General features: G+C 46.0%; 2 protein-coding genes across 4 annotated transcripts in view; both read right to left on the bottom strand.

The window, feature by feature from the left end:
• Positions 1-59: 59 nt before the first annotated feature.
• LOC133160472 (uncharacterized) overlaps positions 60-14,237 on the bottom strand; it is a 48,987-nt gene continuing 34,809 nt past the window's right edge. Inside the window, exons 1-3 of one of the 3 annotated variants that reach the window (XM_061288159.1) lie at positions 3,449-3,479; positions 1,927-2,065; positions 60-1,808 (exon numbers count right to left, since the gene is read on the bottom strand). In XM_061288159.1, the coding sequence (XP_061144143.1) occupies positions 587-1,771 (1,185 nt within the window). In that variant the 5' untranslated portion in view covers positions 1,772-1,808; positions 1,927-2,065; positions 3,449-3,479 and the 3' untranslated portion in view covers positions 60-586. Of the gene's footprint in view, positions 1,809-1,926; positions 2,066-3,448; positions 3,524-14,237 lie in introns of those variants that run through there. The other 2 variants (XM_061288157.1, XM_061288158.1) reach the window with 2 other exon arrangements.
• LOC133161563 (protein rapunzel-like) lies at positions 6,647-12,625 on the bottom strand. The gene is made up of 4 exons (XM_061290138.1): positions 12,508-12,625; positions 12,058-12,387; positions 7,666-7,822; positions 6,647-7,571 (listed from the first exon to the last, which is right to left on the bottom strand). The coding sequence occupies exons 2-4, from the start codon at positions 12,380-12,382 to the stop codon at positions 6,881-6,883; spliced, it is 1,173 nt and encodes a 390-aa protein (XP_061146122.1). The 5' UTR covers positions 12,383-12,387; positions 12,508-12,625; the 3' UTR covers positions 6,647-6,880.

Genomic DNA, 14,237 nt, shown 5'->3' with positions numbered 1-14,237 from the left:
CTGAAAGACGCATGTCCAAAGAGTCGTCACCATCCAACATTTTGCTCTTGAAAATCAAATGACAAATTAGAAATATTTTTAATGTGCATTTATTTTCACGTAGATTCTGTCCATTACACTCTTTTTTTTTGCCAATTTCAAAACATGGACCTGCAAAAAGACAAAAAGGCAACATTTAGAACATTGACAAGAGAACAAGTGATCACAGTGATACAAGCACGTCAGATTGTTGCCAAAAATAAAAATCAGTTACAATGTGTCTTCATCTCCGTCTTCCGCAACAGGAGCGTTTACGCAAACAGGCCGCCTGGCTCGCTGCTGCTCAGTTACTTTTGCAAAGCTCAAACATGCTCATCTTTGCCGACACGGTGAAGCCGACCAGCGCCATCTTTTTGCTTGCGCTTATCGGCAATCTGACACTTGTTCATATGCATTTGTGAAAAAACAAAAAAGTGGACAACATTCTCTACCCAAAAAGAAAAGAAGAAATCCATACGGCAACAAACACTGAGTAGACAAATAAAATGTGCATTTTCCATCATATGTGCCCCTGCCAGTTCAGATATTCCATCACATCAGCACGGCTCTACTGCGGGTGGATGCAGACGAAGGCCCCCTTGTGCCTGGCGTAGTAGTAAGACTCCACGTTGAAGTTGTTGGACTCCACCACCTCCTTGTAGTGGCTGACCGCGTGCACCAGGCAGTCAGGGAAGCAGCGGTTGAGCGTCAGGGCCACAGCCATCATGTTGCCCTTCAGCCCCTGCTGCTCGATCTGCTCGTAGATGCGAGTCTTGTCAATGGGCGGCGGGTCCACGCAGAAGGACACCACCACCTTGACCTTGTTGTCCATGGTCAGCTCGAACCAGTTGGCCCCGCCGCTGCCGTGGCACTTGCGTCCCGCCAGCCAGTTGTAGAAGAAGATGCGCTCGCGCCTGTTGAAGGCGCGCACCGACCAGTTGACCCAGTCGTACTTCTTGACCAGCGCAGAGAGCAGCGAACGCGTCAAGTCCTCGCTGACCGCGCAGGAGGCCTTCTCCTTGAGTGCTTCCTCCAGGTCCAGCTTGGCCTGGTCCACGAAGGTCTCCGTGCAGTGGTCCACGACCGCTTTCATGCGCTTCTCCACATCCTCCATCCGCTCGTGCCACTTGGTCGTCAGGCCCGTTTCCACCGCGCCTTCTCGGAGGCCGGCGTAGCCCATGACGGCGATGAGGCCCATCATAAAGAGCTTCTTGAGCCGAGCGCAGAAGTCCTCCACCGCCCTGCGGCTCCTCTGCTCCGTGTCAACCACCGTGTCCAGCATGGGGTCGCCGGCCGTGTTCTCCCCCGTGACGGCGTTGTAGAGGGCGTCCAAGTTCAAGTCGGCCTCCGTGTTCTCGTAATACTTGATGAACTTCTCCTTCTTCTTCTCCTTCATGCTGGGCTTGGCGTTGATGAACTCCTGGAACTTTTCGTACTGGCCCAGTATGTGCGCCTCACGGTCGAGGTTCTGCTTGTTCATGGACGTCCTCTGCAGCTCCAGGGCGATCTGGTCGATGTCGCTCTGGATGCCCATCAGCTTCTGGTTGACCTGCTCAATCTTCTGGCTCCAGTAGACAGCCTCCTTGCCCTCCGGGTTGCTGAGGATCTCGGCCGAGGCCACGAAAACGGCCCCCAGGATGGGGTGCAGCTGGCCCACCGTGGCGGCCAGGACCTCCCACGCTTGCCCCATGATGTTCACCCCTTTCTCAATCTTGTCCTTGTTGTCCACCAGCCAGTTGGCCACGCTGTCCATGTTTGCGCAATTTCACAGCCACTGATTCCGCCACAGCCTGAAAGGACACATGGAGGGACAGACACCATTAAAGAAGACATTTTCGGACACTTTCCCGAGCACAACGCAAAAATTAGCTTGGTGTCTTGAATATGTGCCGGCTTGTTCAATTCTACAATTGATCAGTGGATGGCCGCTCTAGACACCAAAATGGGCGCTCAGGTTTTCTTCAAAAAGCTCGCCAAAGTCCCTGGCAGGACCCAAACCTTGTCCTGACACGTCTGCACGCGTCTTCACGATGCCGCACCCTCACGGCTGCACACACACACACACGCACACACACACACACACACACACACACACACACAGATGGCATGAGCACAACTCAATAGGCTCTCATAAGGCTGCCACACAACGGCGCCACAAAGAAAGCCAGAAAGTGCTCAAGATAAAAGCCATCAAAGCAAAACAAAGCTAAAAGACAAAGGAAAAAAAATAACTGTGGCCAACCAGCACCCCTCAATACAAGAGAACACCCCAAAACACACAAAATAGCCTCCACGGGGTCCATAGACAGCTGTAACGGCAGTCCAGTTCAACGGCGCCCAATGGACCGTGGTCGTGAATCGGTGAAAAACATCACAAAGCAGGCAAACCTGTGAGCAGCGTCCTGGGCTGACAACAGCACCATCCAAACAACTTGACTGGCCAATTTGATTTTTTCACTTGCTTTTCGGTTAAAGAGTGAAACCAAAGCCAAGTGGACTGTTAGGGTTTGCAGAATATTCTGCAAACCCTAACATGGACCTTCAGCGGTCTCAATGCGTCTGCAGTGCAAGAGAGAGTCTTGCTTTTTTCCTTCAATGCTTTAAATTACTGAAGGCTTAAAGCTGAGCATACCTTCAAATTGGATTATTCAAAATGCATCGGAAGAGCAAAACAAGGCCTTCGGTCATTCAATTTCACTTTCATTCTTTCAAAAAGGTGCTTGAAATGTGCACTTCATTTTATTTTATCGAAACATCTTCTCAAGTGTTCTTTACTAGAGAATCAAAGCCATGATTACATTCAAATAATCGCCAAGTTGAATGATCAAGCACAAAATGGGTTCTTCTCATTTGACTTTGTTTTTTATGTAAAGTGTTAGCTCTGAGGCAGTTGATTAAGGTGACATTCAAATCCTCAAGTTGAAAAGTCAAAATACAATCATATTTTTTTCATTTATCATTTATTTTTGGGATGTTCTCTTGTATTGAGGGGTGCTGGTTGGCCACAGTTACTTTTTTCCCTTTGTCTTTTAGCTTTGTTTTGCTTTGATGGCTTTTATCTTGAGCACTTTCTGGCTTTCTTTGTGGCGCCGTTGTGTGGCAGCCTTATGAGAGCCTATTGAGTTGCGCTCATGCCATTTGTGCGTCTTTTGTATACCCACTCTGTGGTATGAATACTGCTGGGGCCTGAATTTCCCCACCCCTGGGGATCAATAAATATACAATCAATCAATCAATCAATCAATCAATTTCCCTGTCAGAACAACGAGCAATTCTAATTCTTTCCTTTTTTCCCCTTTTTTTCTTTTCTTTTCTTTCAACCAAAGTGGAATTGAAAATCCACAACAAGCGGCTTCAATTCTTGTCTTTCTTTGATCCAAATGTTATTTTGCTTTTTGAGGCATTTATGGAGAATTAAAGCCGGGCTCACCTTCAGACTCTGTCCAACTTGTCCAGCTGGGAATGCAAGCGCCAGTCTCCGCTCGCACCATCTATTTATGCATTCGAGAGAGAGAGAGAGAGAGAGAGAGAGAGAGAGAGAGAGAGAGAGAGAGAGAGAGAGAGAGAGAGAGATGGGGGGGGGGGGCAAAAAGTGAGAAAGGGGAAGTAAAAAGGGAACCGGTTGTCCCCAAGACAAAACCAGCCTTGTTGTAGCTCCCACCAACTTGAGCCCACAAGTTTGTAAAGAGCAGACATTCGGCCCCAAAGGCATACATTTGCGAGGCCGGAAGGCAGCATGGCGGCCAGATGAAAGGCCACGTTTGTCCGTGTCAGCGCGCCGTGACAGGCGCGGCGCGGCTGCACATCACGTCACGCATCATGGACTAGTTACACAGGTAACAGTCAAATTTGAATTTGGAACAGTGTGTCAAATGTATGGCTCCCGGTCCCGAAACGGTCCGTCGTGAAGGCCAATCTGACCTTTGGATGTTTGCATTCTTCTGCCCCCTGGTGGCCAAGGCGCACAAAGCAGAAGGGCTGCACTGAACAAAGCAAAAAGGGTTTCATTGTGTTTAAATTGATTTGACGATGACATGGCTGTATGTTTTCACAAAATAGACCTTTTGAAAATGAAATCATTTTTTTTCCGTCAGAGCCACTTTGCTTTGTTGGAGTCACATGAAGACCAAATTGACTGGCTTTTATCTCTCTGACCTTGGCCAGCGTCTAATGTTTCTCGCAAAGTGCCACTCTCCTCAGAAAAGAAAAGTGACACAATGTGGTTGCATAAGTCGACACACCCTCTCAAAGCTGCCTGTTCGGATGGAACCAATCACATTCAGTCTTGTCAAATATGAATCAGCATGCACCAGCCACCAGTCAACGAATAGAGTGTCGCCATTTTAGTAGGCTGTTCTTCTTTTTAACCTCGTTGGACGATTTCTCATGGTTGTGTTTCTTTCAGGTGTGTCAACCCAATTACAAAACATACATTACATTTTTACTCCTACGCCTATCCCTACTGACACCTTTAAAACGTAATTTAATTTAAAAGTAACTAAATTACAGTTACCGTTTTTTTCCATGTATAATGCGCAAAATCTAACTAATTTATTGTCTTAAAATCTGGGGTGCGCATTATATATGGGTACAAAAAAAAAATTCTTTTTTTTTTTAAATTTCTTTTTTAATCCGGATATGATACGGAGGCCGCCATTACAGATGCGCTTTCTTCTCTGCTGTTCACTTCAAACACGCTTCATACGAACACAATGCTCTCGTATCAGACGCTTGCTCGATCACCTGCTCGTTTGCTGTCACAATGTACCCTACACAAATCCGAAACATTTCTTCGCTATCGAGTTTGCTAGCGCATGCGCAGTGATACTGACCAGCAGAATAACATCCAGTTGTTCCCAAAGATGATCTTTTTTCTGAAATAATTTTACGTTTACGGACTTAAGTAGGAGTCAAAATTTGGGTGCGTATTTTACATGGGTACAGGCTTTTTTCCAGCATCAACATGCCATTTTTAGGGTGCGTATTATACATGCGGGCGCATTATACATGGAAAGAAAGGGTACTTTATGAGCTATACGAGGCAGATGGAGCAAGATACATGCATCAGGCTATCGCACGCACACAGTTCGCTTATTATGCCATGATTCTTTCTCTCTTACCTGTAAACAATTTGTCACCACCAGGGGGCTCTACTTGTCCTCCCCCTTTGCAGAAGACTCCGTATGACTTGAAGGCTCTTTATCCAATTGGATCAGTCAAAGTGCAGGATGGATGCCTTATTAGGCTATCCAGAGTCTAGAGGAGCCAAGCATCGACCTGCTCTTTCATTTCGCTTATGAAATATTGATATTGGCTTTTGTCTGGTCCTGCACATTGAGTCGTTCATTTTTTTTCTAAAAACGAGGGCTGGTTGACTTCCTGCCTGTTCCGAAGTCCAAAATCTCCAATCAGTCGGGCGACACTTTTTGACGACTTCCAATTGTAAGGCCGAGGTGGGTCGCGGTGATACGCCTTCAAAATGCCGGAAACGTCCGTGACAACAGGCAGGGAGTAAGAGTCGACCTTTGGCCTCTGCAGAAAGCATGTTTCACTTTTTTTTTTTCATGTCTAATCTGTCAAACACAATCAAAAACACAGAAGTTGGCCTCTCTACAAACCAGGTGTGATTCTTCTTCGCTATTTGAAAGCGCGCGACCCGTAAGGCAGCCAATGCTACCCTCTGCTGGATGGAAGGGAACATTGCACCCTGAAAGACACTTTTATTTTATGAATAAACTAATACTTTTCTATATTCGCGTTTTCATTTGTATTTACAGTACTGCAAAAGTTTATAAAAAAGTTGAAATACTGCGTTTTTCTTTCCTAACAGTTTAACAACGACATGAAAAAATGGTGATAACAACCGAGATCAGTTGATATTTAAAAAAAAATGTTGCCTTCCCATCGAGTTGTGCCTGTAAATCCCGTCAGGATGTTGCCATGGCGGCGCTGGCGCGAGGCTTTTTAACGAGGGGGAGGAAAGGAAGAGCGTCTCCGATCAATATTTCCTACCTTTGACAAAACGAAAGCCGCTCATCAATTTGCTGCCACGATATGCACACATAAAAAACACATGGAATGAATTCAACACGAAAGAAAACACAAACACAAAACAGTGCAATTTTCCAATTTATATAAAAAAAGAAAATTTGATGAATAAATAAATAAATAAATAAATAAATAAATAAATAAATAAATAAATAAATAAATAAATAAATAAATAAATAAATAAATAAATAAATAAATAAATAAATAAATAAATAAATAAATAAATAAATAAATAAATAAAGGGAACTGAAAGCGTCCTATGAACGCACCTGCTCATTTTTCCGTTTTACAGTCAGGCAGGCCCGCATAAGACTGGGAGCAACGTCTGGGAAATGAGCGCTACACATGCTAAGCCAAGCACTTTGCTACTCGCCTGCGGGGCGATTAGAGCGCTGCGGTCTGGGAAATGCTGACTCGGGTGCGAAGGGGAATTCAATTAGCGGCCGCAGATGCTAACGTTGCAGCGTCAATCACATTTATGCTGCGAAAAAAGGAGCAGCCTATTAAATTAACCACTTGGCCACATCCATAAACGACTTGTCCGCTGGCAAGACGCAAAACCCATTCAATGCTTACCATGCGCTTGCTTTATTTACACTCAGAACAAAACAATCCAGAAATACTTTGTTGGCATACGAAATTACATTGGGACACAGATACAGTATGTTTGCGATTAGCTTTACAATAAGGTTTAAGGTGATTTGTTTCAGATTAAGTTAGGTTTGAAAGTGTCAGGCATAGCGGTCATAGTTAGAGTTTGGGGAAGTAGGCTTCGAGGTTGGATTGAATTCTCACTTTGGAATGTTTGCGACTTTCAGTCAGCGTGTACACACACGGCTACGTTCTTGTGCCTCTCCCAGTAGTGACAATCGTCTGGGAAACTCCACGCCGCCGCTGACTCCTTGTGGCGGCTGACGGCGTGAACCACAAAGCCGCTCATCTGCTTCTCCAGGACCTCCACCACGGTGGGGGCGTTGCCCTTTCGGGCGGCACCCTCCATCATCTCCAATATGGCGTCCCTGGGCACCGTCTGGGGTCTGCTACTGAAGGACACCACCAGGTTGATGTTGTTGACCTGTAGAACCTCAAACCAGTTGCGTCCCACCACGTGGTGGAAGCGCTCACCAGCCCTCCAGTTGCGGTAGGTGCTCCCCGAATGGTTGATTAGGCGCACCGACCAGCTCACCCAGTCGTATTTCTTGACCAGGAAGTCCAGGAGCTGCTGGCTGGTCTCCTGGAGACTGTCGATCTGCTTCTCCTGGAGGAAGTGCTGGGTGTCCAGTTTGGCCTGCTCCGCAAAGGCGTCCACGCAGGACTGGATGGTGATCTTCATGCGGAGCTCGATCTCATCCATCTTGCGGCTCCAGTCTTGGATTTTGTCATCTTCTTCCTGATGGTTTTGGGTCAAGGCCGTGTATCCCATCAGAGCGATGAGGCCGAGGCAGAAGAGCTCCTTCATGCGCACGCAAAAGTCCTCCAGGAGGCGGCGGTTCCTGGAGACGTACCTGGAAACACATTACATCAGCAGCACCTTCTGAGCTACGAGCTAATCTTTTGCATCGGCCCGATGAAGCGGTCGGTCCCTCAAAGTGAGCGTACCTTTCCACCACGTCCAGAATGGACTCTCCAAAGCTGCTGTCCCCCATGAGTGCATGGTAGAGCACAAAAAGATTCTTTTCGCCGCCACTCCTGGAGAAATGCTCCAGGAACAGTTTGGTCTTGACCTCACGGAACTGCGGCTTGGCTTCAATGATGTAGTTAGGTTTAAAAAAAAGTAACGAGGGACTACAATTAAAATAATACTCGCCCCTCACCACTACCTCCCAATATGGAAATATCCCATATAAATCCGTCCTAGGCAAATTTTAACAGCATTTACAACGCCTGAATTTCTTTGTCTTCAAACACACTTGGAAAAGAACACATTTCAAAGCATCCAATAGAGCAAGAGCAAACACAGTGTAACAGTGTAACAGTGTAACAGAGTACCAGCTCTCTGTGTTTAAAAGAAACAAATTCCATATTTGTCCAAACCAATTTGTTCCGCCACAATAAACATCAATCACTTTCAAAAGATGGACATTGTAACTTGTACTTACAGTTGTTGCTTTCTGAATACACACAAGACAGAATTGGAGGAGATTGACATTGAATCAGCTTTGGCAAACAACGAGGCTAAGATGAAAGTACTTCCTGTTTTCCTTCTTCCAATTTTTGTGCCAAATTATTAAAAAGTGTCACTATTTGGTCCTCAACAGTAGAATGACACCAAAACCAAAAAGGAGGCATATACCAAATGGAATCATGAACAGTGAGGAGATAAAAACAGGTGAAATAAAAGGCAGGACGATGAAATCACAGAAGAAAACATCCTCAGGAAAACCCGTTAAACAATGACTAGATATTATTTTAGATGAAAAATAAATTTAAAAAAATCATCACTAAAACACAACACCGAGGGTGGTGATGTCATACACACAAAATGGAGGCCGTGTGCGTGCTTGTGTGCGTGTCCTTGACAATGTGCGTGTGATTCATCCAAGGCCGGTGGGGGGGGGGGGGGCTGCTCTAAACACCCATAAATCATCAGAAATAATCAAATACGAGCCCAATTCCGGTTGCCAAAATAATTAGGAATAAATTAAACTAATAAGTGCGCAATGGGTGTGCGCTTTTACGCACAAGTGGCCCCCAAGCTGACGTCACCCCATTTTGCGTGCATATTCCTCCTCTGCGGTCCAGATAAGAACATTTAGCAAATTCTTACCTATACGCGTCTTCTTTCTCACGTCGGACAAGTTGAGTGGAAGATTCCCATGCAGCCTGCTGCTTGTGTGTAGGGAAAGCTGCATGGGGAGGGGTCCCAAAGAAGAGAGTGAAAAAAGAAAGGAGTGATGCGCAATAGAGGGAGGGAAGGAGGGAGGAAAGGGCGAGGAGAAGGCGAGCGAAGCAGACGGGACAATTTCTTGCTGTTTCGTCGACATGTACGGAGATGGATTTGATTGTTTGATTCTTTTGTTGCTATTTTTGTGCTTTTCGGTCAATGTTAGGCAATCTCTTGGAGGTGTACAACATCACACATTCTGTTCAAGGTAAGAAGACGAGCTCATTTATGCTTCGTATGTGATTGTGCATATGTTAAAAATGTATGTGTTGATTTTGAAGCCATTCACAAAAAATCGAGCATGCTGTTGTACACTCGTCTGGCTTAGGAATTAACAATTGTTAATTCTTTTTTCCCCCGTTGCGCAGTGGACGATTTTTTCGGGGGCTAAAATGCTGCATTTTCATCGGAATTTTAGTGTAAAACTTAAATCTCAATTTATTAAATGCTGCGTGTAAATGCTGCTTCATGCGCAAAAATGACAAATGAGCCCCTCAACCACCGCCACCACGACCAACCTGCCCCCACCCCAAAAAAATCACGGTGATGATTGATGACGCAAATCCTGCAAGATAGACGCCACAGCCCAAGGCAAGCAATTCAAGTGTCAATTGTTATTTTATTCTTTGATTGGTTTTCGTCGTTTTACATTTTTACTCATCTTTAGTTTTGGCTTGAGTGATTCCCGTGACCTCCTCAGCAGAACCGTGCGGGTCAAATCAGCATTTTTCGATAGATTGCGCACGAGTGGAACAAGTTCAACGGGCTATTAATGGAGGCTTCGGGACTCACCGTCACCAAACCGTCTTACATTTTGAATGACCAAAATACTAGATTTGGAAAATGACATACATATAATACAGAAGGCAACGAATGAAGAGGACATTTTGGGCGTGTATGTGATGGACATTAGGCGACATGGAAACAGGTGGAATGTTTGCAGTTGAGAGAAACAGCAACACCTGGCGGACATGTTGAGAAACGGCATACCTGGTAATTGAATGGTGATTGATGCACTTGTGGCGCTGTGTGCGCCGCTGGAGCCAACCCAAGCTCAATTTGGGTGAAAGGCAGAGCGCACCCTGTCACCCTGGACATATCGCCAGTCAGTCGCAGGGCAGTTACGCAATATGTAAAATGTACACGTGCTGCCTGTGCTGTGTAGCGTATAGTAGTTATTTCACTACGATGGATTGAAAGCCCATTTGTAGCCGTTTCAAATTTAAAGACAAAAACTTTACACCAAAGACACAATTTAACTCGAAAGCTAATTTGCGAAATTATGCAAGCATCTTTAGCTGAACCACACCAAGTTGCTACTTCTCAACATTGTAACACTTCTAAGATTACATCACAGTCATTAATCATAGTCACGTACGGTTTTGCCATCTGAAATGAATTTAGAGGTAGTTTGGTAAAGATGGATATCTTGTTGTATTCACTTTTCACCTTAGACTGAGTAAGAGAATGCAAAAAAAAAAGTTTAACATGTCCCCAATAGTATAAACACGCTATTTGGATTTATAAAGCATTGGTGGAAGAAGCAGCCACTATTTTTCATCATCCACTTCAGGCGGCTGACATTGTGTACGTTAGCGCCCCCTGCTGCCAGCAGCGATTGACGTGACGTCATATTGAGTCGACAGGAGGGGTCGTCAAGGGACAAAATGGTCACTGCGATTCCAACGTCTTCGCTCCCTGCAGTTGTCCCTAATCTAGAGTCAAGTTAGGCCAGAGAGCAGGCCGACAGAAAAACAGAATGATGCCCACAATTATGGATGCATGGACTCATATTTATTTGTAGTGGTGCTTAAAAATGCGCAGAAATAGCCCACACTATATTTGTAGTGGTGCTTAAAAACGTGCAGAAATAACCCACACTTATGGATGCATGGACTCATATTTATTTGTAGTGGTGCTTAAAAACATGCAGAAATAACTCTTACTTAAGTCCGTAAACGTAAAATTATTTCAGAAAAAAGATCATCTTTGGGAACAACCGGATGTTATTCTGCCGGTCAGTATCACTGCGCATGCGCTAGCAAACTCGATAGCGAAGAAATATGTGAGACTCAACGGGATCACCGATATTTGAGTGATGTTCCAGTTATTTATTATCTTTCCGTGTGTTCACAATTGTCATGGTGATCTCTCTGGTGATTTCTTAACTAGGCTGGATGTATTTTATTTCTCCGACTGCCCAGAAAGGCACCACCGCGATCAGTTAGGTTAAAATGAAAAGAGAGGAAAGTGACTTACTTGTCTCCTGTGTGGTTCTTGCAAAATAAGTTGAGTGAGCACCACCCTAACAAAGTGTGTTGGGGAGGATGGCTGAATGCAATGCGCGATTGACAACAAACAAGAAGGTGATTTCAAGTTTTATTTCGAGGGAGATTTTCTTCAAAAATTGTTGTACCCATGTATAATGCGCACCCCAGATTTTAGGACAGTAAATTAGTTAAATTTTGCGCATTATACATGGAAAAAAACGGTATTCAATGAAATTTAGGACAGAAAAATACCTCCAACCAATTTAAGAAGGAAAACAAAGCGCAAGCCGTAGTTGTGAATGCTCAATGATGGAAATGCGAACCGGGTGGCAACAGTACCGTAGCACACGCGTCTTTGCCCACCGCTGTTGCGCAAGCTAACGTGGATGATGTGCGCGTGCCCGGTTCAGCGGCACATACGCAGCGCCTGCTGCATCTTTTCCTGCACGTTCTCCATCTTCTCGGCCCACTCCTCGCTCAGGCCGGCATCGTCGTCGCCAATGACGGCGGCGTAGCCCATCAGGGCAATCAGGCCGATGCAGAACAAGTAGGTGAGGCGTGTGCACAGGCGCTCCATGGCCCGACGATCGCCACCCGAATGCTTCAGGAACACCTAAAAAAAAAAAAAGCTCGTTCAAAGTGAGAAGATCTCCCTTGCCCGTCACCGCAGTGTGTGTGAGCAACTCACATCCAGGATGGGCCGGCTGAAGAGTTTGGGCTTCCCGACCACACCGTCGTAGAGCGTGTGCAGGTTCTGGTCGCCCAAGTCGTCGGCGTAGCTGCGGGCAAAGTCTTCCTTCTTCCGGTTGCTGTGCTCAGGCCGAGCTTCCACCAGATCCATGAACTTGCGGAACTGGTTCTTGAGGTTCTCCTCCACCGAGGCGTACTGGCTGTCCAGCGTCTCCTTCTGAATAGCTACCAGGGCCTGGCGATTCTCGCGCGAGAGCTCGTCCAGCGCCCGGTTGACGGAACCGAACTCGCGCTTGAGCGTGCGGATGTCCTCGTCGTCGATGTGGTGCAGGACCACGCGCATTAGCGAGCCCGCCACGCCGAAGATAGGGTTGACCACAGCTGCCGCTGGCGAGATGGCGGCTACGCACTGCAGCACCTTCACCATGCCCTGCTTCAGCTTGGTGTGCTCCTCCACTATCTTCTCTTCCATTGTGGCTGCGGGGAGGGAGCATCAAAGAGTTATACGAGATGGAGACGAGAGTGCCAAAGCACTACTTTCTTCGGGGCTTCGGTTCCATCTTGTGCATACAAAATCATGCCAAACATTTCACGCACTTTCTCTGAGGATTCCCCGACAACACGGATGCTTCCAAGGCTTAGGTCTCTTTTTTCGGCCCCGTCTTTCCTCAAGCTCCCTCTGGAACAAAAACTCTCGTGGGGACTAAGCTGCAAAGACACACAAAAGCCACATTAAGATAAAAAGCACACAGTGCATGAAGCAGTAACATCTTAGCGAACAGGGCACGGACAGCTCCTAAGGCAGAATGACAAGACCGCAGCGCGTGTTTGCGTTGTTACACACATGACCACTAGAGGGAAGCAAAACCCACTTATGATTTCAGCACCACCACCAGTGGACTGAAATCCCCGTGGCCAGTTTTGCTCTGAAATGGCATCACTTGGAGAGTTCTTTTTATCGGTTACCTTGGCATTGGAACTAGCATTTAATAGCAGCAGTACTTAAATTGTTTTCTTGTTTACACAGATGATGAGGTTGTGGTCCAATCCAGTGATGCAGCTCAACGGCCACCATTTAATATTGTTTGACCTAAGTCGGGGAAGCAGAATTACAGATGACAGCAAGGAGGTAAGCAGCCATTGAAGAGGATTTGGATGCCTAGGAAGTTTTGTTTGTTTGTTTGTTTATTTAAAGGAAAGGTCGACATGTAACATCAAAGTTTCATGGACTGGCCTGACTCAGTTCAAGAACTGTTTTACAGCAGGTTCCTATAACATTACATACATTTCAATACAATATATACAATATATATATATATATATCTTATTGTTAATGGGTGCAAGTTTGATTTGTTATTAAGAAATATGTGTATAGCCGTTTAAATTGCATAATAGAGGTGGCGGATCTGATTTGAAGGGGTATCTTATTCCAGATTAAAATAGATGTGCGGATAAATGAGTTATGACCAAAATTGTTTTGGTATGCTGGGATTCGGATGAGGTCCTGTGTAACTGAGCGGGTGATGCGGGCCTGTCTTTCATTACGGCCTGGGATGAGTGAATTAACTATAGGTGGGAAAGAATTTATATGTAGTTGATGGAAGAGGGCCCAAAATAAACAGAACTCAAGCTCCAAGTAAGATTATTTTTATATATAGCAACATTTGTGACGTGTGGGGATTTTAGGGGGGCGGGGGGCACAAGCAAGGTAAGCAGAATTTAGGATTCGCATCATTTAAATGAAGTGCAGCAAACAGTTAAATAGGCACTTCTCATCACACATTTAGGGGATGGGAGACTTCACGTCCATTGATTGATTGATTGAATATTTATTGATCCCCAGGGGTGGGGAAATTCAGGCCCCAGCAGTATCCATACCACAGTGTGGGTATACAAAAGACACACAGATGGCATGAGCGCAACTCAATAGGCTCTCATAAGGCTGCCACACAACGGGGCCACAAAGAAAGTCAGAAAGTAACAGCGGCCAACCAGCACCCCTCAATACAAGAGAACACCCCAAAACACACAAAATAGCCTCCACGGGGTCCATCGACAGGTGTAAGGGCAGTCCAGTTCAACGGCGCTCAATGGACCGTGGTCGTGAATTGGTGAAAACATCATAAAGCAGGCAAACGTGTGAGCAGCTTCCCGGGCACCCAGTCGGGGCACGTGCAGATGGTCACCACGGGGCTAGCATGGCGAAAGTCGTTGGTTCCGACGAGCACGAGGGAGCGGACTCCCCACAGGGGCCAAGGCGATGGACCCAGTCATCACTGGACGGATGAGCAGGAAGCCGTCGTAGAGTTACGCCGGTCTCGACCGAT

The sequence above is a fragment of the Syngnathus typhle genome, linkage group LG10 (genome assembly GCF_033458585.1).
Source record: "Syngnathus typhle isolate RoL2023-S1 ecotype Sweden linkage group LG10, RoL_Styp_1.0, whole genome shotgun sequence".
NCBI lineage: Eukaryota > Metazoa > Chordata > Actinopteri > Syngnathiformes > Syngnathidae > Syngnathus > Syngnathus typhle.
The sequence above is the reverse complement of the archived record's forward strand: the minus strand, read 5'-3'. Positions and strand labels throughout refer to the sequence as shown.